Consider the following 24,866-nt stretch of genomic DNA (forward strand, 5'->3'; position numbering starts at 1 on the left):
ATAAAATTCTAACAGGACTAGACAGACTAGATGCAGGAAGGATGTTCCTGATGGTCGGGGGAGTCCAGAACCAGGGGTCACAATCTAAGGATAAGGGGTAAGCCATTTAGGACTGAGATGAGGAAGAATTTCTTCACCCAGAGAGTGGTGAACCTGTGGAATTCTCTACCACAGAAGGCAGTTGAGACCAATTCATAAATATATTGAAGAAGGAGTTAGATATATTTCTAAAGGCTAAAGGGATCAAGGGATATGGGGAGAAAGCAGGGACAGGGTACTGAATTTGGATGATCAGCCATGATCGCATTGAATGGCGGAGCAGGCTCGAGGGGCCGAATGGCCTTCTCCTGCTCCTATCTTCTATGTTTCTATGTTGACGACCTTCCTAAAGTGTGGTGCCCAGAACTGGACACAATACTCCAGCTGAGGCCTAACCAACGATTTATAAAGGTTTACCATAGCTTCCTTGCTTTTGTACTCAAGGACGAAAGTCTGTGTTTTTTCCTTTCCAGCTTCCTGCCCCTCCTGTCCTGAGGGTCGTTGACTCTCGCTGAGGGGTAACTTTCCACGGACACCTCCTCGCATTTTTTGCATGCATCATCCGTAGCGCCAGTGAGAGGGTGGGTCGAGCCTGGCCTAGTCCTCGACCGATAACCCCGCAACAACAGTAACTTGCATTTATATAGCACCTTTAACGTAGTAAAACGTCCCAAGGCGCTTCACAGGAGCGATTAGCAAACAAAATTTGACACCAACCCTCAAGGAGATATTAGGACAGGCAACCAAAAGCTTGGTCAAAGAGGGAGGTTTTAAGGAGCGTCTTAAAGGAGGAGAGAGAGGCGGAGAGGTTTAGGGAGGGAATTCCAGAGCTTAGGGCCCAGGCAGCTGAAGGCACGGCCGCCAATGGTGGAGCGATTAAAATCGGGGGTGCGCAAGAGGCCAGAATTGGAGGAGCGCAGAGATCTCGGACGGTTGTAGGGCTGGAGGCGGTTACAGAGATAGGCTGGGGCGAGGCCATGGAGAGATTTGAAAATAAGGATGAGAATTTTAAAATCGAGGCATTGCCGGACCAGAAGCCAATGTAGGTCAGCGAGCACAGGGGGTGATGGGTAAATGAGTCTTGGTGTGAGTTAGGAGAGAGACGGAGGGAGAGGATTGAGGGGAGACAGACGGAGGGAGAGGATTGAGGAGAGACAGACCGAGGGAGAGGATTGAGGAGAGACAGACCGAGGGAGAGGATTGAGGAGAGACAGACGGAGGGAGAGGATTGAGGAGAGACAGACGGAGGGAGAGGATTGAGGAGAGACAGACGGAGGGAGAGGATTGAGGAGAGACAGACGGAGGGAGAGGATTGAGGAGAGACAGACGGAGGGAGAGGATTGAGGAGAGAGACGGAGAGAGAGGATTGAGGAGAGACAGACGGAGGGAGAGGATTGAGGAGAGACAGACGGAGGGAGAGGATTGAGGAGAGAGACGGAGAGACAGACGGAGGGAGAGGATTGAGGAGAGACAGACGGAGGGAGAGGATTGAGGAGAGACCGACGGAGGGAGAGGATTGAGGAGAGACAGACGGAGGGAGAGGATTGAGGAGAGACAGACGGAGGGAGAGGATTGAGGGGAGACAGACGGAGGGAGAGGATTGAGGGGAGACAGACGGAGGGAGAGGATTGAGGGGAGACAGACGGAGGGAGAGGATTGAGGAGAGACAGACGGAGGGAGAGGATTGAGGGGAGACAGACGGAGGGAGAGGATTGAGGAGAGAGACGGAGAGAGAGGATTGAGGAGAGACAGACGGAGGGAGAGGATTGAGGAGAGAGACGGAGAGAGAGGATTGAGGAGAGACAGACGGAGGGAGAGGATTGAGGAGAGACAGACGGAGGGAGAGGATTGAGGAGAGACAGACGGAGGGAGAGGATTGAGGAGAGACAGACGGAGGGAGAGGATTGAGGAGAGACAGACGGAGGGAGAGGATTGAGGAGAGACAGACGGAGGGAGAGGATTGAGGAGAGACAGACGGAGGGAGAGGATTGAGGAGAGACAGACGGAGGGAGAGGATTGAGGAGAGACAGACGGAGGGAGAGGATTGAGGAGAGACAGACGGAGGGAGAGGATTGAGGAGAGACAGACGGAGGGAGAGGATTGAGGAGAGACAGACGGAGGGAGAGGATTGAGGAGAGACAGACGGAGGGAGAGGATTGAGGAGAGACAGACGGAGGGAGAGGATTGAGGAGAGACAGACGGAGGGAGAGGATTGAGGGGAGACAGACGGAGGGAGAGGATTGAGGAGAGACAAACGGAGGGAGAGGATTGAGGAGAGACAGACGGAGGGAGAGGATTGAGGAGAGACAGACGGAGGGAGAGGATTGAGGAGAGAGACGGAGGGAGAGGATTGAGGAGAGACAGACGGAGGGAGAGGATTGAGGAGAGAGACGGAGGGAGAGGATTGAGGAGAGACAGACGGAGGGAGAGGATTGAGGAGAGACAGACGGAGGGAGAGGATTGAGGGGAGACAGACGGAGGGAGAGGATTGAGGAGAGACAGACGGAGGGAGAGGATTGAGGAGAGACAGACGGAGGGAGAGGATTGAGGAGAGACAGACGGAGGGAGAGGATTGAGGAGAGACAGACGGAGGGAGAGGATTGAGGAGAGAGACGGAGAGAGAGGATTGAGGAGAGACAGACGGAGGGAGAGGATTGAGGAGAGACAGACGGAGGGAGAGGATTGAGGAGAGACAGACGGAGGGAGAGGATTGAGGAGAGACAGACGGAGGGAGAGGATTGAGGAGAGACAGACGGAGGGAGAGGATTGAGGAGAGACAGACGCAGGGAGAGGATTGAGGAGAGACAGACGGAGGGAGAGGATTGAGGAGAGACAGACGGAGGGAGAGGATTGAGGGGAGACAGACGGAGGGAGAGGATTGAGGAGAGACAAACGGAGGGAGAGGATTGAGGAGAGACAGACGGAGGGAGAGGATTGAGGAGAGACAGACGGAGGGAGAGGATTGAGGAGAGACAGACGGAGGGAGAGGATTGAGGAGAGACAAACGGAGGGAGAGGATTGAGGAGAGACAGACGGAGGGAGAGGATTGAGGAGAGACAAACGGAGGGAGAGGATTGAGGAGAGACAGACAGAGGGAGAGGATTGAGGAGAGACAGACGGAGGGAGAGGATTGAGGAGAGACAGACGGAGGGAGAGGATTGAGGAGAGACAGACGGAGGGAGAGGATTGAGGAGAGACAGACGGAGGGAGAGGATTGAGGAGAGACAGACGGAGGGAGAGGATTGAGGAGAGACAGACGGAGGGAGAGGATTGAGGGGAGACAGACGGAGGGAGAGGATTGAGGAGAGAGACGGAGAGAGAGGATTGAGGAGAGACAGACGGAGGGAGAGGATTGAGGAGAGAGACGGAGAGAGAGGATTGAGGAGAGACAGACGGAGGGAGAGGATTGAGGAGAGACAGACGGAGGGAGAGGATTGAGGAGAGACAGACGGAGGGAGAGGATTGAGGAGAGACAGACGGAGGGAGAGGATTGAGGAGAGACAGACGGAGGGAGAGGATTGAGGAGAGACAGACGGAGGGAGAGGATTGAGGAGAGACAGACGGAGGGAGAGGATTGAGGAGAGACAGACGGAGGGAGAGGATTGAGGAGAGACAGACGGAGGGAGAGGATTGAGGAGAGACAGACGGAGGGAGAGGATTGAGGAGAGACAGACGGAGGGAGGGGATTGAGGAGAGACAGACGGAGGGAGAGGATTGAGGAGAGACAGACGGAGGGAGAGGATTGAGGAGAGACAGACGGAGGGAGAGGATTGAGGAGAGACAGACGGAGGGAGAGGATTGAGGAGAGACAGACGGAGGGAGAGGATTGAGGAGAGACAGACGGAGGGAGAGGATTGAGGAGAGACAGACGGAGGGAGAGGATTGAGGGGAGACAGACGGAGGGAGAGGATTGAGGAGAGACAAACGGAGGGAGAGGATTGAGGAGAGACAGACGGAGGGAGAGGATTGAGGAGAGACAGACGGAGGGAGAGGATTGAGGAGAGAGACGGAGGGAGAGGATTGAGGAGAGACAGACGGAGGGAGAGGATTGAGGAGAGAGACGGAGGGAGAGGATTGAGGAGAGACAGACGGAGGGAGAGGATTGAGGAGAGACAGACGGAGGGAGAGGATTGAGGGGAGACAGACGGAGGGAGAGGATTGAGGAGAGACAGACGGAGGGAGAGGATTGAGGAGAGACAGACGGAGGGAGAGGATTGAGGAGAGACAGACGGAGGGAGAGGATTGAGGAGAGACAGACGGAGGGAGAGGATTGAGGAGAGAGACGGAGAGAGAGGATTGAGGAGAGACAGACGGAGGGAGAGGATTGAGGAGAGACAGACGGAGGGAGAGGATTGAGGAGAGACAGACGGAGGGAGAGGATTGAGGAGAGACAGACGGAGGGAGAGGATTGAGGAGAGACAAACGGAGGGAGAGGATTGAGGGGAGACAGACGGAGGGAGAGGATTGAGGAGAGACAGACGGAGGGAGAGGATTGAGGAGAGACAGACGGAGGGAGAGGATTGAGGAGAGACAGACGGAGGGAGAGGATTGAGGAGAGACAAACGGAGGGAGAGGATTGAGGAGAGACAGACGGAGGGAGAGGATTGAGGAGAGACAGACGGAGGGAGAGGATTGAGGAGAGACAGACGGAGGGAGAGGATTGAGGAGAGACAAACGGAGGGAGAGGATTGAGGAGAGACAGACAGAGGGAGAGGATTGAGGAGAGACAGACGGAGGGAGAGGATTGAGGAGAGACAGACGGAGGGAGAGGATTGAGGAGAGACAGACGGAGGGAGAGGATTGAGGAGAGACAGACGGAGGGAGAGGATTGAGGAGAGACAGACGGAGGGAGAGGATTGAGGAGAGACAGACGGAGGGAGAGGATTGAGGAGAGACAGACGGAGGGAGAGGATTGAGGAGAGACAAACGGAGGGAGAGGATTGAGGAGAGACAGACGGAGGGAGAGGATTGAGGAGAGACAGACGGAGGGAGAGGATTGAGGAGAGACAGACGGAGGGAGAGGATTGAGGGGAGACAGACGGAGGGAGAGGATTGAGGAGAGACAGACGGAGGGAGAGGATTGAGGAGAGACAGACGGAGGGAGAGGATGCAGGCGTGTCGGTTAACGACCACGAACAGGCCCACAGGAGATCTGCTGGTAAACCCGGGTAAATGCGTAACACCTGCTCCTTCCTGTCATTCTGATGCCATTGAGCGGCCTCATGCCCTTATCTCAAATTGTTTGAAGAGACATTTTGCTCTAGCATGCACTGTTTGTTCTCGTATCCTAATTGCGTGTTTTGTTTCCTGTCATTTACACATGTAAATATTACACTTGTTGCCTGCCGTTAACAACAGGGACCTTGTCAAAAGGACAATACTCCGCATGCAATACTCCCAGCACACTGCAGAGAGAGAGAGCACCAGCAATTCTGTGCGTCTCATCGGCCAGGCGCTGTCAAGTGATGGAACACATTGATGGGAAATATCGCAGCGCATTTGCTAAATATTTTCTCATTGCTCATGCAAGTACAAATTGTCAGATAAAGTCACAATCCGCAATCCATCAAACACTCCCAGGGCAGGTACAGCACGGGTTAGATACAGAGTAAAGCTCCCTCTACACTGTCCCATCAAACACTCCCAGGGCAGGTACAGCATGGGTTAGATACAGAGTAAAGCTCCCTCTACACTGTCCCATCAAACACTCCCAGGGCAGGTACAGCAGGGGTTAGATACAGAGTAAAGCTCCCTCTACACTGTCCCATCAAACACTCCCAGGGCAGGTACAGCACGGGTTAGATACAGAGTAAAACTCCCTCTACACTGTCCCATCAAACACTCCCAGGGCAGGTACAGCACGGGTTAGATACAGAGGAAAGCTCCCTCTACACTGTCCCATCAAACACTCCCAGGGCAGGTACAGCACGGGTTAGATACAGAGTAAAGCTCCCTCTACACTGTCCCATTAAACACTCCCAGGGCAGGTACAGCACGGGTTAGATACAGAGTAAAACTCCCTCTACACTGTCCCATCAAACACTCCCAGGGCAGGTATAGCACGGGTTAGATACAGAGTAAAGCTCCCTCTACACTGTCCCATCAAACACTCCCAGGGCAGGTACAGCACGGGTTAGATACAGAGTAAAGCTCCCTCTACACTGTCCCATCAAACACTCCCAGGGCAGGTACAGCACGGGTTAGATACAGAGTAAAGCTCCCTCTACACTGTCCCATCAAACGCTCCCAGGGCAGGTACAGCACGGATTAGATACAGAGTAAAGCTCCCTCTACACTGTCCTATCAAACACTCCCAGGGCAGGTACAGCACGGGTTAGATACAGAGTAAAGCTCCCACTACACTGTCCCATCAAACACTCCCAGGGCAGGTACAGCACGGGTTAGATACAGAGTAAAGCTCCCTCTGCACTGTCCCATCAAACACTCCCAGGGCAGGTACAGCACGGATTAGATACAGAGTAAAGCTCCCTCTACACTGTCCTATCAAACACTCCCAGGGCAGGTACAGCACGGGTTAGATACAGAGTAAAGCTCCCACTACACTGTCCCATCAAACACTCCCAGGGCAGGTACAGCACGGGTTAGATACAGAGTAAAGCTCCCTCTACACTGTCCCATCAAACACTCCCAGGGCAGGTACAGCACAGGTTAGATACAGAGTAAAGCTCCCACTACACTGTCCCATCAAACACTCCCAGGGCTGGTACAGCACGGGTTAGATACAGAGTAAAGCTCCCTCTACACTGTCCTATCAAATACTCCCAGGGCAGGTACAGCACAGGTTAGATACAGAGTAAAGCTCCCTCTACACTGTCCCATCAAACACTCCCAGGGCAGGTACAGCACGGGTTAGATACAGAGTAAAGCTCCCTCTACACTGTCCCATCAAACACTCCCAGGGCAGGTACAGCACGGGTTAGATACAGAGTAAAGCTCCCTCTACACTGTCCCATCAAACACTCCCAGGGCAGGTACAGCACGGGTTAGATACAGAGTAAAGCTCCCTCTACACTGTCCCATCAAACACTCCCAGGGCAGGTACAGCACAGGTTCATAGAATCATAGAATCGTAGAATGGTTACAGCACAGAAGTCGGCCATTCGGCCCGTCGAGTCCGTGCCGGCTCTCTGCAAGAGCCCTTCAGCTAGTCCCACTCCCCCGCCCGTTCCCCGTAGTTCTGCAAATGTTTTTCCTTCAGGTACTTATCCAATTCCCTTTTGAAAGCCACGATTGAATCTGCCTCCACCACCCTTTCAGGCAGTGCATTCCAGATCCTAACCACTCGCTGCGTAAAAAAGTTTTTCCTCACGTCGCCTTTGGTTCTTTTGCCAATCACCTTAAATCTGTGTCCTCTGGTTCTCGACCCTTCCGCCAATGGGAACAGTTTCTCTCTCTCTACTCTGTCCAGACCCCTCATGATTTTGAACACCTCTATCAAATCTCCTCTCAATCTTCTCTGCTCCAAGGAGAACAACCCCAGCTTCTCCAGTCTATCAACGTAACTGAAGTCCCTCATCCCTGGAACCATTCTCGTAAATCTTTTATGCACCCCCTCTAAGGCCTTCACATCCTTCCTAAAGTGCGGTGCCCAGAATTGGACACAGTACTCCAGTTGAGGCCAAACAAGTGTTTTATACAGGTTCATCATAATTTCCACACTTTGTACTCTATACCTCTATTCACGAAGCCCTGGATCCCGTAAGCTTTTTTAACCGCTTTCTCAACCTGCCCTGCCACCTTCAACAATTTGTGCACACATACCCCCAGGTCTCTCTGTTCATGCACCCCCTTTAGGACTGTAACCTCTAGTTTATATTTTGCTCTCTTAATCCTCTCAGTTGTGCCCCTCCAACAGTGCGGCACTCCCTCAGTACTGCCCCTCTGACAGAGCAGCGCACCCTCAGTACTGCCCCTCCAACAGTGCGGCACTCCCTCAGTACTGCCCCTCCCACAGTGCAGCGCACCCTCAGTACTGCCCCTCTGACAGTGTGGCACTCCCTCAGTACTGCCCCTCCGACAGTGCAGCGCACCCTCAGTACTGCCCCTCCGACAGTGCGGCACTCCCTCAGTACTGCCCCTCCGACAGTGCAGCGCACCCTCAGTACTGCCCCTCCGACAGTGCGGCACTCCCTCAGTACTGCCCCTCCGACAGTGCAGCACACCCTCAGTACTGCCCCACCGACAGTGCGGCACTCCCTCAGTACTGCCCCTCCGACAGTGCAGCACTCCCACAGTACTGCCTCTCTGACAGTGCGGTGCTCTCTCACTACTGCCCCTCCGACAGTGCGGCACTCCCTCAGAACTGCCCCTCCGACAGTGCGGCGCTCCCTCAATACTGCCCCTCCGACAGTGCGGCGCTCCCTCAGTACTGCCCCTCCGACAGTGCGGCGCTCCCTCAGTACTGCCCCTCCGACAGTGCGGCACTCCCTCAGCACTGCCCCTCCGACAGTGCAGTACTCCCTCAGTACTGCCCCTCCGACAGTGCGGAACTCCCTCAGTACTGCCCCTCCGACAGTGCGGTGCTTCCTCAGTACTGCCCCTCCGACAGTGCGGCGCTCCCTCAGTACTGCACTGGAGTGTCAGGCTGTATTTTTATACTCAAGTCCCTGGAGTGGGACTTAAACCTACGACCTTCTGACTCAGCAGCAAGAGTGCTGCCCACTGAACCGCAGCTGATGAGTGGATCCTGATCTTGCCCAGAGGTAGGGGACGGTGAGAGTCAGATTTACACACAAGGAACATAGTCTGCAAGGCTGACAGAGTGAATTAACAAAACTTCATCTGACCGGGGAATTGAAGGACCTAACTCGATGTATATCACCCGATGCCTTTAAGTTCTGCTACTGAATCCCGGGTCTGGCAATTGGCCCAGATATTAGTCTCTGTTGTCAACGGGCTAAATCAGCCTCTGTGTAACTCTCTGGGCACAAGGGAAGTGGCTTTCATATCGGACAGAATATTCTAGTATATGGGGCTCTGTGTCAAATTAGCTGAACAAATTCAACCCATCCAGAGTGCTTTTAAAGAGAGAGTCTCACCATCAGGGACCCCTTTTAAAGAGGGAGTCTCACCATCAGGGACCCCTTTTAAAGAGGGAGTCTCACCGTCAGGGACCCCTTTTAAAGAGGGAGTCTCACCGTCAGGGACCCCTTTTAAAGAGGGAGTCTCACCATCAGGGACCCCTTTTAAAGAGAGAGTCTCACCATCAGGGACCCCTTTTAAAGAGGGAGTCTCACCATCAGGGACCCCTGTTAATGAGGGAGTCTCACCATCAGGGACCTCTTTTAAAGAGAGCGTCTCACCATCAGGGACCCCTTTTAAAGAGAGAGTCTCACCATCAGGGACCCCTTTTAAAGAGGGAGTCTCACCATCAGGGACCCCTTTTAAAGAGAGAGTCTCACCATCAGGGACCCCTTTTAAAGAGAGAGTCTCACCATCAGGGGCCCCTTTTAAAGAGAGAGTCTCACCATCAGGGACCCCTTTTAAAGAGGGAGTCTCACCATCAGGAACTCCTTTTAAAGAGGGAGTCTCGCCATCAGGGACCCCTTTTAAAGAGGGAGTCTCTCCATCAGGGTACGCAGGTTACGCATGGGCGGGGGGGAACGGGGTACACAGGGTGGGGTACATAGGGGGAGCAGTGTACTTGGGGCGCGGGTTACTCGAGGGTGCGGGTTATGGGGGGAGGGGCGGGCAGACGTCCTGTACCTGTACCCCAGTGAAAACTGGAGGAATAATATAAAAATATGAATCACAAGTGGCAGCTTGTGCTGGGACTATTCAGCAGGGTACAGGGTAGCTGCAAAATAAACAGCAGCTAAACAACTGGATTCCGTACAAACAACAGAGAATAACACTGCTTGCATAAAAAATCACTTCGAAAGCAAATGCGATGGATTTTTATCCAACACCCAATTTACCAGCAATCTATCAATTCACCGCCAATCCAAATTTCACAGATCATTTCCGAGCAGGTGAAGTGACAGTGTGTGTGGAACAAATTTATAATAAGGCTTTCAATCCTGTTAACCCTTACCCTGAATAAACAGTGACTCTGTACAGTTACACAGTGAGTGACCCTCACCCTGAATAAACAGTGACTCTGTACAGTTACACAGTGAGTGACCCTTACCCTGAATAAACAGTGACTCTGTACAGTTACACAGTGAGTGACCCTTACCCTGAATAAACAGTGACTCTGTACAGTTACAGTGAGCGACCCTTACCCTGAATAAACAGTGACTCTGTACAGTTACACAGTCAGTGACTCTTACCCTGAATAAACAGTGACTCTGTACAGTTACACAGTGAGTGACCCTTACCCTGAATAAACAGTGACTCTGTACAGTTACACAGTGAGTGACCCTTACCCTGAATAAACAGTGACTCTGTACAGTTACACAGTGAGTGACCCTTACCCTGAATAAACAGTGACTCTGTACAGTTACACAGTGAGTGACCCTTACCCTGAATAAACAGTGACTCTGTACAGTTACAGTGAGTGACCCTTACCCTGAATAAACAGTGACTCTGTACAGTTACAGTGAGTGACCCTTACCCTGAATAAACAGTGACTCTGTACAGTTACAGTGAGTGACCCTTACCCTGAATAAACAGTGGCTCTGTACAGTTACAGTGAGTGACCCTTACCCTGAATAAACAGTGACTCTGTACAGTTACACAGTGAGTGACCCTTACCCTGAATAAACAGTGACTCTGTACAGTTACACAGTGAGTGACCCTTACCCTGAATAAACAGTGACTCTGTACAGTTACACAGTATGTGACCCTTACCCTGAATAAACAGTGACTCTGTACAGTTACACAGTATGTGACCCTTACCCTGAATAAACAGTGACTCTGTACAGTTACAGTGAGTGACTCTTACCCTGAATAAACAGTGACTCTGTACAGTTACACAGTGAGTGACTCTTACCCTGAATAAACAGTGACTCTGTACAGTTACACAGTGAGTGACCCTTACTCTGAATAAACAGTGACTCTGTACAGTTACACAGTGAGTGACCCTTACTCTGAATAAACAGTGACTCTGTACAGTTACACAGTGAGTGACCCTTACTCTGAATAAACAGTGACTCTGTACAGTTACACAGTGAGTGACCCTTACCCTGAATAAACAGTGACTCTGTACAGTTACACAGCGAGTGACCCTTACCCTGAATAAACAGTGACTCTGTACAGTTACACAGTGAGTGACCCTTACCCTGAATAAACAGTGACTCTGTACAGTTACACAGTGAGTGACCCTTACCCTGAATGAACAGCGACTCTGTACAGTTACGTAGCAATGGCCCCTGCCCTTCCACATGGCAGTGACCACTACCTTACACAGCGACAGAGTGACCTATTTCCATTCGTACTCCATTCATGGCTAATGCAACCCCCCACCTCATATTCTTTCCTGACCATATTGTGAGGAGTGCTGTCGCGGTTTGTGCTTCCTTTATCTACGCTCAGGTCTCTCTCCCCCTCAGCACACTGTAGTCGCTCCTCCCGTCGCCACAAACTCCCCCTGCCGATTCCTCGCTGCCAGATAAATTACTCTACGCTCATGCTATTAAACTGAAGCCGCCACATCTTGGCCCAGTTAGTTAAAGGATTCAGGGATAAGTGCTCTGCTTTGGCATTTCAGCATGGAACCATTCCCGAGAGACAGTAAGGGTTCCTAGACTGACCCTCGGGTATCCCACTTGCAACCACCTTCCAGATTATAAAGCTCCAATTTGTGGCCACTCTTTTTCCCCTGTTTTTATTACACAGCGTTACACAGTATTTACAGCACAGAAACAGCCCATTCGGCCCCTCTGCTCCGTGCCGGTGTTTCTGCTCCACACGAGCCTCCTCCCACCCCTCTTCATCTCACCCCATCAACATATCCTTCTATTCCTTTCTCCCTCGTGTGTTTATCCAGCTTCCCCATCTATACTATTCGCCTCGACCACTCCCTGTGGCAGCGAGTTCCACATTCTCACCACTCTCTGGATAAAGAAGTTTCTCCTGAATTCCCGATTGGATTTATTGGTGACTATCTTATATTGATGGCCTTTAGTTTCCTATCCTCAATTTCTATCCAGGGCCACTCTTTGTCTCCCAGTTTCTCCAGTCTCTCCACGTAACCGAAGTCCCTCATCCCCGGAACCATTCTGGTAAATCTCCTCTGCACCCTCTCCAAGGTCTTGACATCCTTCCTAAAGTGCGGTGGCCAGAATTGGACACAATACTCCAGCTGGAGTCTAACCAGTGATTTATAAAGGTTTGACTAATTTGGCTCATTCTAATCTGTCCTCCCTCCTCACATTCCACGCTTTCTTTCCCCCCCGCACCTCCCCCCCCCCACCCCCGTGTTCTTACCTTGTGTAGCGTCCCCACCCAACCCACCGGTCAGGCAGCTGAGTAGACGGGACAGGATCGGTGTAATTGGTCCCGAGGACTCCAGAGGCAGGCGCTCCGCAAATGTTCGAGAGGTTTCCCCCCCGCCGCCCACCCTCCCTAAAATGGTTTCTCCCTCCGCCGTCTCCCCCGTGTCACTTCCCCCCTACGAACCAAGAGCTCAGTGCAGCAGTCAATGCCGGTACCGCCGTCAATGCCAACCTTCCAATGCCATTGCCGCGCCGTTGCGAAACGTGCCGCCCAGTTGGCTGGGGACAAACCGCGCCGTCGCCGTTCCACGCACACGCGCGCCTTCGGGCCCTCTCCTTCGACTCGTGGCCGTTTCGCGCAGGAAGCTCGTACTCCCCCCCTGCCACGCGCCACACCATATGCACGGGCCACCTGCTTCCCGTGTGACAGCGCGAGGGCGGTGGGGAGGGGGGGGGCAGTCATGCTGGGAAGGTGGTGAACAGTTCGGCCAATTATGGGGGTTGGGGCAGGGGGTGGGGGAGGTTATTTCGACTCCGCACACTGCCGTAGAGCAGCCAATCGCGAATGGAATGTCCCCTTGGATGGAAAGGTAAAATCGGACGTGTTTTACAACCGGCGACCGATTCATTGATGTTGATTGAAGCAATCTTCACACAAAGGGAGGTGGAAATCTGGAAACTCTCCCCCCAGGAATCTGTTCAAGCCAGGGGGACAATTGAAAATTTCAAGACTGAGATTGATAGATTTTTTGGGGGTTAGGGTATTAAGGGTTACGGAACCAAGGCGGGTAGATGGAGTTAGGTCACAGATCGGCCATGATCTCACTGAATGGCGGAACAGGCTCGAGGGGCTGAATGGCCGACTCCTGCTCCTAATTCTTATGATCTGTGAGTGGATTCCATGTATCCAGAGCGGGGTAGCATTTACGCTTCCTTATCTCACCTGGCTCCCCCACCCCACCACTTAATGCTGTAACCTGAGCCCCGCTCTCCCTTTAATCCATTGTCCCCATACCCTGACTGATCCATTTAGAAGGTGGTTGAATAATTCTCTTGCCCACAATCACTCTCTGTGCCCTACAAGCACTTACTATTCATGCAGGGGCTGTGGGGCAATAGCTGGGGTGGGGGGGGGGGGCTAACTGGAGAGCTCTTATAAAGAGCCGGAACAGGCACGATGGGCCGAATGGCCTCCTTCTGTGCTGTAAGATTCTATGAAGGTTGGGTTTTGAGTCTTTGAGCTGCCCGGCGTGTTACTGATGCACGTAAGAGAGACCAGGAAGGTCGCAGGGTCGGTTTCTGACCCCCTCCCCCACCCCCACCCCCATCTGTGCCATGTTTGTTCATCGTGACCATGGTGGAAGCTGGAGGCACCTCAAAGCACTGGAGAGGTACCACCAACGCTGCCTCCGCAAGATCCTGCAAATCCATTGGCAGGATAGGCGCACCAATGTCAGTGTTCTCACTCAGGCCAACATCCCCAGCATCGAAGCTTTGACCACGCTCAATCAGCTCTGATGGACAGGTCACATTGTCCGCATGCCCGATACGAGACTCCCAAAACAAGCGCTCTACTCGGAGCTCCGACACGGCAAGAGAGCCCCAGGTGGGCAGAGGAAACGCTTCAAGGACACCCTCAAAGCCTCCTTGAAAAAGTGTAACATCCCCACCGACACCTGGGAATCCCTGGCCCAAGACCGCACAAAGTGGAGGAGAAGCATCCGGGAAGGCACCGAACACCTCGAGTCTCTCCGCCGGGAGCAAGCGGAAGCCAAGCGCAGGCAGCGCAAGGAGCGCACGTCAACCCAAGCACCCCACCCACCCGCCCCTTCAACCACCGTCTGCCCCACCTGTGACAGAGACTGTAGGTCCTGCATTGGCCTCATCAGTCACCTGAGAACTCATTTTTAATGTGGAAGCAAGTCATGCTCGGTTCCGAGGGACTGCCTAAGAGAGAGGAAGCTGGCGTACAGTCAACCTCCCACGTGCAGCCCCTTGGGCTAGGGGCGGCGGGTGGGTGGGGGAGGGAGGGGGGGGACAGCGGTATGTAAATAAGCCAGGGTTTCTGCTCCTCACCGCCACCCAGTCAGCCCTGCTGGCGAGCGTGCGTGCACAAGGATCACAGGCAAAGGGCACAGGTTGCGAGGCCCCCTGTAGTCAAATAGCCTGGTGGCTCGGACTGGCACGGTGTTGTAGCGCCCCCCCCCCCCCCGCCAGCACGGGGAGAGCTGTGACCGCCCCCCCTGAACAGGACAGGTGGGGTGGGGAAGATGGACTGCTGCCATTTTCTGGCGGGGGTGGGTGGGTGTGTGTGTGTGCGGGTTTTCCCCGCTTATAGCAGCAGCCAATCAGCATCGAGCTCGCGCAGATGGCTGTTCGACGGCACGGGCCAATCGCACGCCTGTTACCTGCCCCCCCCCTTCCCAGGCGACGACCTCTCTCCGGACGCAGCCTGGGGTCGTACGCCTGCAACCAGACAGGCGCCTGGAGGCGAACTCCTCACCCCTGCCCTCTTGAGAATTTCCGTTGAAAATCCTTCCCTTGGATTGGCAGCTCAGCTACATGCACGATTCGATCAATTTTGATTGATTAGATATCGGGCCGGCTGGCAGAGGTCCAGCTGCCTGTCTTCCCGGCAGTATTAAAATTAAAACGCAGGGACCGCAATGCCCCCAACCCAGCCGGACTCCCCCCCCTCCCCCCGCCTCCACCTCACTTTCCCCTCCCCTCTCCCCGGGGCTCCTCCCTGACACCGGTCGAGGAACGAGTGGAGGGGGGTGGAGGGAAGATGGGGTGTTGGGGGAAGGGCAGGGTAGGAAGGGGAATGTCACAGTCACAGACGCGCCTCACACGGAGAAGGGGGAGACGATTAAAGCACGGGGTGGGGAAGCAGGGAGCCGGGGGAACAAGTCGCAGCAGAGAGCAGACGGTGCCTGACAGACCCGGACGTGGATCTGGAGCAGCTCCACCTGCCAGCGATGGGTTAACGCTGTCCGCCACACTGAGCAGAACCTCCGTACCTTAGCGCGCCCCAGCCCTCGCTGCCCGTTCTCCCCATTTCCAGGAAGACCAGGGGGCTGGGGGCGGTGGGGAATGTTGAGTTTACCAATTTCTCCACATCCAGTATCTATCTGGCGCTCTCTCTCTCGCCTCGCACACACATGCACAGAAACTCCCCTTCAATAACGAAATACATCCAGCCATGTTCCGCTTACCTGGGCAGCTAAAGAATGAGAAGAATCGGCCTCTGGTTTTACAGTGATTTGCTGTCCTCGCCTGAAAGATTGAAATAATGCAATGAGTATGTGGTGCAGTATCAGAACCATGCTTTCACCCTACCTCCTCTTAGATATTTTCTCCCCCTCTCGCTCCCTTCCTTCTTTGCAACACCACAACACACACACACGCCCCGCTCTCTCTCTCTCTCTCTCTCTCGCACACACGCACGCAAACACACACACACTCATACACACACACACACAACACACACACAGCACACGCACACCCACTGCTTCAGTGTGCCCACACAAGATCCATCCTACATATTAAAACGACATGAAAGTGGGAGGAGAGAAGGAGGAAAGGAGGGGGGTGGGATTCGGAGGCAGGACCGTAGCCCACACCTGCTCCCCGCCCCCCCCCCCACTCAGCTATTGGACCGGGGGTGGGGGTGCGGACGAGTGGGGTTGGGGCGGGCTGTCAACATTTTTTGTTAGAAAAGGGCACAGACAGGGGGAAAACAGTGTTGCAGGAGCAGGTTCGAGGCTGGGAGGGAGTCTGCTGGGTCCTAGTGCCCACCGATATGACCACCGAAGATCAACTTTCGTAAGAGGATGATTCCGTTCGGAAGAGAATTGCTGGACGTAAGTAGACCCAGGTCCAAGTAGTTCGCCTTCTACCATCCTGGTGGTCGCACAATACAACGATAATGGAGTTGTTGACTAACCCCAGCATTCAACAATTTGCATCTATACGGCGCCTTTAATGTCGTAAACCGTCCCAAGGTGCTTCACAGGAGCGTAAATCAGGCAAAATGTGACACCGAGCCTCATGAGGAGATATTAGGACAGGTGACCCAAAGCTTGGTCAGAGGGAGGTTTTAAGGAGCGTCTTAAAGGAGGAGAGAGAGGCGGAGAGGTTTAGGGAGGGAATTCCAGAGCTTAGGGCCCAGGCAGCTGAAGGCACGGCCGTCAATGGTGGAAATCGGGGATGTTCAAGAGGCCAGAATTAGAGGAGCGCAGAGATCTCAGAGGGGTGAAGGGCTGGAGGCACACCGTGGCTGCAGTGTGTACCATCTACAAGATGCACTGCAGCAACTCGCCAAGGCTTCTTCGGCAGCACCTCACAAACCCGCGACCTCCACCACCTAGAAGGACAAGGGCATCAGGTGCATGGGAACACCACCACCTCCAAGTTCCCCTCCAAGTCACACACCATCCTGACTTGGAAATATATTGGCCGATCCTTCATCGTCGCTGGGTCAAAATCCTGGAACTCCCTCCCTAACAGCACTGTGGGAGCACCTTCACCACACGGACTGCAGCGGTTCAAGAAGTCGGCTCACCACCACCTTCTCAAGGGGCAATTAGGGATGGGCAATAAATGCTGGCCTTGCCAGCGACATCCACATCCCATGAACAAATTTAAAAAAAAGAAATCTGGAGGTATTGGGACAGGTGACCAAGAGCTTGGTCAATCAATCTCCATCAGTGAGTCTACAACAGACCCAGACGTGAGGCGAGGAAAACCCCCCAGTGGGGGAGAGCTTTGTGAACCATTGGTCCAAAGTCACCTGTTCCTCCCGCTCTCGCTGCACTCCCCACACCTCACGTCTCCGATTACTCAGATACTGGATCACAAAGTGTTATTGCCTGAAAGGTATCTCGAGTTTGCATTTCAGTGAATCAACATATGAGATCATAGGAGCAGGAGTCGGCCATTCGGCCCCTCGAGCCTGCTCCGCCACACGGCCCCTCGAGCCTGCTCTGCCACACGGCCCCTCGAGCCTGCTCCGCCACTCGGCCCCTCGAGCCTGCTCCGCCACACGGCCCCTCGAGCCTGCTCTGCCACACGGCCCCTCGAGCCTGCTCCGCCACTCGGCCCCTCGAGCCTGCTCCGCCACACAGCCCCTCGAGCCTGCTCTGCCACACGGCCCCTCGAGCCTGCTCCGCCACTCGGCCCCTCGAGCCTGCTCCGCCACACGGCCCCTCGAGCCTGCTCCGCCATTCGGCCCCTCGAGCCTGCTCCGCCACACGGCCCCTCGAGCCTGCTCCGCCACACGGCCCCTCGGGTCTGCTCCGCCACTCGGCCCCTCGAGCCTGCTCCGCCACACGGCCCCTCGAGCCTGCTCCGCCTGCTCCGCCACACGGCCCCTCGAGCCTGCTCCGCCACACGGCCCCTCGAGCCTGCTCCGCCACTCGGCCCCTCGAGCCTGCTCCACCACACGGCCCCTCGAGCCTGCTCCGCCACACGGCCCCTCGAGCCTGCTCCGCCACACGGCCCCTCGAGCCTGCTCCGCCACACGGCCCCTCGAGCCTGCTCCGCCACGGCCCCTCGAGCCTGCTCCGCCACACGGCCCCTCGAGCCTGCTCCGCCACACGGCCCCTCGAGCCTGCTCCGCCACACGGCTCCTCGAGCCTGCTCCGCCACACGGCCCCTTGAGCCTGCTCCATCATTCAATAAGATCGTGGCTGATCTTCGACCTCAACTCCACTTTCCTGCCCGATCCCCATATCCCTCGATTCCCCTAGAGTCCAAAAATCTATCGATCTCAGCCTTGAATATACTCAATGACTGAGCATCCACAGCCCTCTGGGGTAGAGAATTCCAAAGATTCACCGCCCTCTGAGTGAAGAAATTCCTCCTCATCTCAGTCCTAAATGGCCGACCCCTTATCCTGAGACTGTGCCCCCTAGTTCTAGACTCTCCAGCCAGGGGGAAACAACCTCTCAGCATCTACCCTGTCAATCCCTCTCAGAATCTTGTATGTTTCAATGAGATCACCTCTCATTCTTCTAAACTCCAGAGAGTATCGGCCCATTCTACACAATCTATCATCATAGGACAACCCTCTCATCCCAGGAAGAATGCACAAGAAACTGATAGAAATGGACAGCCGAGGAGCCAATTACATAGATACATAGATACATAGAAGATAGGAGCAGGAGTAGGCCATTCGGCCCTTCGTGCCTGCTCCGCCATTTAATGAGATCATGGCTGATCCTTTAATTCAGTATCCCGTCCCCGCCTTCTCTCCGTAACCCTTAACCCCTTTTGCCCGTAGAAATATATCTAATTCCCTCTTAAATATATTTAATGAGTTGGCGTACACTGCCCTCTGTGGCAATGAGTTCCACAGGTTCACCACTCTCTGAGTGAAGAAATTCCCCCTCATCTCTGTCCTAAATGGTTTAGCCCTTATCCTTAAATTATGTCCTCTAGTTCTGTTCTCACCCGCCAAGGGAAACATTCCTTCTGCATCCAGTCTGTCTAGACCTGTCAGAATTTTATACACTTCTATGAGGTCCCCTCTCAATCTTCTAAACTCCAGTGTGTACATCCCTAAACTACATAGTCTCTCCTCATAGGTCATTCCCGCCATTCCTGGTATCAGCCTGGTGAATCGCCGCTGCACCCCCTCCATGGCAAGAACATCCTTCCTCAGATGAGGCGACCAAAACTGTACACAGTACTCGAGGTGTGGTCTCACCAGTGCCCTGTACAGCTGCAGCAAGGTATCCCTGTTCCTGTATTCTAACCCTTTTGCTATGAAGGCCAGCATACCGTTTGCCTTCTTGACCGCCTGTTGCACCTGCATGCTCGCCTTCAGTGACTGGTGTACAAGAACACCCAGGTCTCTCTGTACTTCCCCCTCTCCCAATCTATTGCCATTTAAATAATAATTTGCCCTCCCGTTCCTGCACCCAAGGTGGATAACTTCGCACTTGTCCACATTATAGTGCATCTGCCATTTATCCGCCCAATCGCCCAGTCTGTCCAAATCGCTCTGGAGCTTCCTGGTCTCTTCCTCTGAGCCCACCCCACCTCCTAGTTTAGTGTCGTCTGCAAATTTGGAAATGCTGCATCCGACTCCCTGATCCAGGTCATTAATGTAAATTGTGAACAGCTGGGGGCCCAGGACAGATCCCTGTGGTACCCCACTTGTTACTGCCTGCCATTCAGAAAATGAGCCGTTTATTCCAACTCTCTGTTTTCTATCTGACAGCCAGTTCCCTATCCACGCCAAAACTTTCCCCTTTATCCCATGAGCCTCAATTTTCCATGCTAATCTTTTATGTGGGACCTTATCGAAGGCCTTTTGGAAGTCCAGGTACACCACATCTACTGGCTCTCCCCCATCTATTCTACCAGTTACTCCCTCAAAAAATTCCAATAGATTAGTCAAGCACGATTTACCCTTTGTAAATCCATGTTGACTCTGTCCTATCCTGTCCCCATTTGCTAAGTGCTCCGCTATTTCATCCTTAATGATGGACTCCAGCATTTTGCCCACAACTGATGTAAGGCTTACAGGTCTGTAATTACCTGCTTTTTCCCTACCCCCCTTTTTGAATAGTGGGGTAACGTTAGCTACCCTCCAATCCATCGGCACTGTTCCCGAGTCTAATGAATTCTGAAAAATCATCCTTAGTGCATCCGCTATCTCTAGGGCCACCTCCTTCAGTACCCTAGGATGCATGTTATCAGGCCCTGGGGATTTGTCCACCTTCAATCCCTTTAGCTTCCTTAACACCATATCCTTAGAGATATTGATTTGCGTCAGTTCCTCCTTTGCCAATGTCCCTATTTTTCCCGATAATCCGATAATTCTTACCCGAGTGCTCATCTGGTGAACCTTGTGCCCAGCACGCGCTCATACCGACCAGATTTAGCCTCGTGTCTGTGCCGGGTTAACTGACCCCGGCCAGGGCAGTAGCCTGGACATTGTAATGGGCCTCAGCACCCCTGGGCAAGGGAAGGGGGGATAAAATATCAATGAGGCCCTTGGCCCTGGTCGCAATCCAGTGATCCGGCGCTGGGAAAGGTCTGTGTGCATGTGTCTGGGTGCTAAATGAGGGGCCGGGTCAGTTTCAGCCGATGCCCCTCACAGCTGAACAGCAAGCTGGCCCTCAACATCTGTGTCTGTACAAAGGGGGAGAGGGGTGGGCAGGTGAGGGGCCAGAGGGCGACCAGCAAGTGGGTCTGTGCCTCTAGGAGAGCAGGGGAGGGGGGTGGGGGCGGAGAGAGAAAGGCACCAGTTAAGAAAAATGGACTTCAACTGGGCATGCTCTCTCTGGGAAGGAGAACGTTGAGAGGTGATACGATTGCTGTTTTTTAGGATTCTAGAGGGACTGGTTAATGTCGACCACGATAAGCTGTTCCACCTTGTCCAGAAGAACATAAGAATTAGGAGCAGGAGTCGGCCATTCGGCCCCTCGAGCCTGCTCCACCATTCAATAAGATCATGGCTGATCTTCGACCTCAGCTCCACCTTCCCTTAGAACCAGAGGGCACAGCCTGCGCTTGAAGGGAGGGGTAAGCTCAAGACTAATCTGCGGAAACAGTATTTCAGTGAGCGAGCGGTCAATCTATGGAACAGGCTCCCTAAGGAGAAGGTGGAAGCAGTTAGTGTTGGGATGAGAGGGTTGTCCTATGAGGAGAGGTTGAGTAGATTGGGCCGACATTCTCTAGAGTTTAGAAGAATGAGAGGCGATCTCATTGAAACGTATAAAATTCTTACAGGGCTCGACAGGGTAGATGCTGGGAGGATGTTTCCCCCTGGCTGGGGAGTCTAGAACCAGGGGTCACAGTCTCAGAATAAGGGGTCAGAATTTAGGACTGAGATGAGGAGGAATTTCTTCACTCAGAGGGTGGTGAATCTTTGGAATTCTCTGCCCCAGAGGGCTGTGGATGCTGAGTCGTTGAGTATATTCAAGACTGAGATCGATAGATTTTTGGACTCTAGTGGAATCGAGGGATATGGGGATCGGGCGGGAAAGTGGAGTTGAGGTTGAAGATCAACCACGATCTTATTGAATGGCGGAGCAGGCTCGAGGGGCCGAATGGCCAACTCCTGCTCCTAATTCTTAGGTTCTGATGTTCAATAGGTGCTTAATTCTTTGGGGAGATCAGGGTGGAAAGGGTGGACATCTTTAAGTTCCTCAGAGTCCACATCACGGAAGACCTCTCCTGGTCCCTCAATACCTCCTCTCTGGTGAAGAAGGCCCAGCAGCGCCTATATTTCCTAAGGAGGCTGAAGGGATGTAACCTGTCACCCCTGATCCTCTCTAACTTTTACCGCTGCACAATAGAGAGCATCCTGACGAACTGTATCACTGTATGGTATGGCAGCTGTAGCTACTATGACCGGAAAGCCCTGCAGCGGGTAGTCAAAACTGCCCAACGCATTACCGGAACCCGGCTACCGACCATAGAGCACATATACCAGAAACGCTGTTTACGGAGGTCACGGACCATCATCAAAGACCCTACCCACCCCAGCCACAGTCTGTTCGCCCTCCTGCCATCTGGGAGACGCTACAGATGCATTCGCACCCGAACGACCAGATTTAGGAACAGCTACTTTCCCAGGGCTGTCATCCTACTGAACTCCACAAATAAACTCTAAAGCCTGCACATCTGCCAATGCACTTTATTATGGTCATGTTTATGTCAATGTATTACAAGCCAAAAGTATGTTGAATGTTTAAATGTCTTAATCTAAATGTACACTCTCGGGAGCCGCAAGCCTACATTTCGTTGTACTGCACTTGTGCACTAACAATGACAATAAAAGTTGATTTGATTTGATTTGAAAAGTCTAGGAAGAATGTGGTTTACATTTGTTTCGAGGACTTTATACACGATCCCTACCATTGAAATGTCCGAGGTGACGTGACTCAATTAAGCTCCATCGTTTTGCTGTTTAACTCTTAGTTCACTCGAGCTATAGCATCGACTGAAGACAACACAAGAATGATAGGGTTCTCAATGTGGCTGTTAAAATGTGTACAATCCACAATTAGCTGTTGCAGCGCGCTGCACCCTAACTCCATTGCTTAATCGCTGCAGCCTTAGCACAGGCCATTGGGCTAACCTGCACTTTCGTAATAATTCAGCAAATACTCACACACACCCACAAGCTTCTGGGAAATATCCACACTCCCAGGGACCCCCTGTAAATAGTGACACACTCCCGGGGACCCCCTGTAAATACTGACACACTCCCAGGGACCCCTGTAAATACTGACACACTCCCGGGGACCCCCTGTAAATACTGACACACTCCCGGGGACCCCTGTAAATACTGACACACTCCCGGGGACCCCCCTGTAAATACTGACACACTCCCAGGGACCCCCTGTAAATACTGACACACTCCCAGGGACCCCCTGTAAAAACTGACACACTCCCAGGGACCCCTGTAAATACTGACATACTCCCGGGGACCCCTGTAAATACTGACACACTCCCGGGGACCCTTGTAAATACTGACACACTCCCGGGGACCCCTGTAAATACTGACACACTCCCGGGGACCCCCTGTAAATACTGACACACTCCCGGTGACCCCCTGTAAATACTGACACACTCCCGGGGACCCCTGTAAATACTGACACACTCCCGGGGACCCCCCTGTAAATACTGACACACTCCCGGGGAACCCTGTAAATACTGACACACTCCCGGGGACCCCCCTGTAAATACTGACACACTCCCGGGGACCCCTGTAAATACTGACACACTCCCGGGGACCCCCCTGTAAATACTGACACACTCCCGGGGACCCCCTGTAAATACTGACACACTCCCGGGGACCCTCTGTAAATACTGACACACTCCCGGGGACCCCCCTGTAAATACTGACACACTCCCGGGGACCCCCTGTAAATACTGACACACTCCCGGGGACCCCTGTAAATACTGACACACTCCCGGGGACCCCCTGTAAATACTGACACTCTCCCGGGGACCCCTGTAAATACTGACACACTCCCGGGGACCCCCCTGTAAATACTGACACTCTCCCGGGGACCCCTGTAAATACTGACACACTCCCGGGGACCCCCCTGTAAATACTGACACTCTCCCGGGGACCCCCTGTAAATACTGACACACTCCCGGGGACCCCCCTGTAAATACTGACACACTCCCGGGGACCCCTGTAAATACTGACACACTCCCAGGGATCCCCCTGTAAATACTGACACACTCCCGGGGACCCCTGTAAATACTGACACACTCCCGGGGACCCCCCTGTAAATACTGACACACTCCCGGGGACCCCCTGTAAATACTGACACACTCCCGGGGACCCTCTGTAAATACTGACACACTCCCGGGGACCCCCCTGTAAATACTGACACACTCCCGGGGACCCCCTGTAAATACTGACACACTCCCGGGGACCCCTGTAAATACTGACACACTCCCGGGGACCCCCTGTAAATACTGACACTCTCCCGGGGACCCCTGTAAATACTGACACACTCCCGGGGACCCCCCTGTAAATACTGACACTCTCCCGGGGACCCCTGTAAATACTGACACACTCCCGGGGACCCCCCTGTAAATACTGACACTCTCCCGGGGACCCCCTGTAAATACTGACACACTCCCGGGGACCCCCCTGTAAATACTGACACACTCCCGGGGACCCCTGTAAATACTGACACACTCCCAGGGATCCCCCTGTAAATACTGACACACTCCCGGGGACCCCTGTAAATACTGACACACTCCCGGGGACCCCCCTGTAAATACTGACACTCTCCCGGGGACCCCTGTAAATACTGACACACTCCCGGGGACCCTCTGTAAATACTGACACACTCCCCGGGGACCCCCTGTAAATACTGACACACTCCCGGGGACCCCCTGTAAATACTGACACACTCCCGGGGACCCCTGTAAATACTGACACACTCCCGGGGACCCCCTGTAAATACTGACACTCTCCCGGGGACCCCTGTAAATACTGACACACTCCCGGGGACCCCCCTGTAAATACTGACACTCTCCCGGGGACCCCTGTAAATACTGACACACTCCCGGGGACCCCCCTGTAAATACTGACACTCTCCCGGGGACCCCCTGTAAATACTGACACACTCCCGGGGACCCCCCTGTAAATACTGACACACTCCCGGGGACCCCTGTAAATACTGACACACTCCCAGGGATCCCCCTGTAAATACTGACACACTCCCGGGGACCCCTGTAAATACTGACACACTCCCGGGGACCCCCCTGTAAATACTGACACTCTCCCGGGGACCCCTGTAAATACTGACACACTCCCGGGGACCCTCTGTAAATACTGACACACTCCCCGGGGACCCCCTGTAAATACTGACACACTCCCGGGGACCCCTGTAAATACTGACACACTCCCGGGGACCCCTGTAAATACTGACACACTCCCGGGGA

At 53.6% G+C, this 24,866-nt stretch overlaps 1 protein-coding gene across 1 annotated transcript in view; it reads right to left on the bottom strand.

Annotated features, from left to right (window-relative positions):
- Positions 1–16,162, bottom strand: part of pde2a (phosphodiesterase 2A) — a 429,910-nt gene extending 413,748 nt beyond the window's left edge. Inside the window, exon 1 of the mRNA XM_085999752.1 lies at positions 15,653–16,162. Coding sequence (XP_085855878.1) covers positions 15,653–15,763 — 111 coding nt within the window. The 5' untranslated portion in view covers positions 15,764–16,162. The remainder of the gene's footprint in view (positions 1–15,652) is intronic.
- Positions 16,163–24,866: the final 8,704 nt, after the last annotated feature.

The sequence above is a fragment of the Somniosus microcephalus genome, chromosome 10 (assembly GCF_052327205.1).
Source record: "Somniosus microcephalus isolate GS21.2 chromosome 10, FLI_Smic_1.0, whole genome shotgun sequence".
Taxonomy (NCBI): Eukaryota; Metazoa; Chordata; class Chondrichthyes; order Squaliformes; family Somniosidae; genus Somniosus; species Somniosus microcephalus.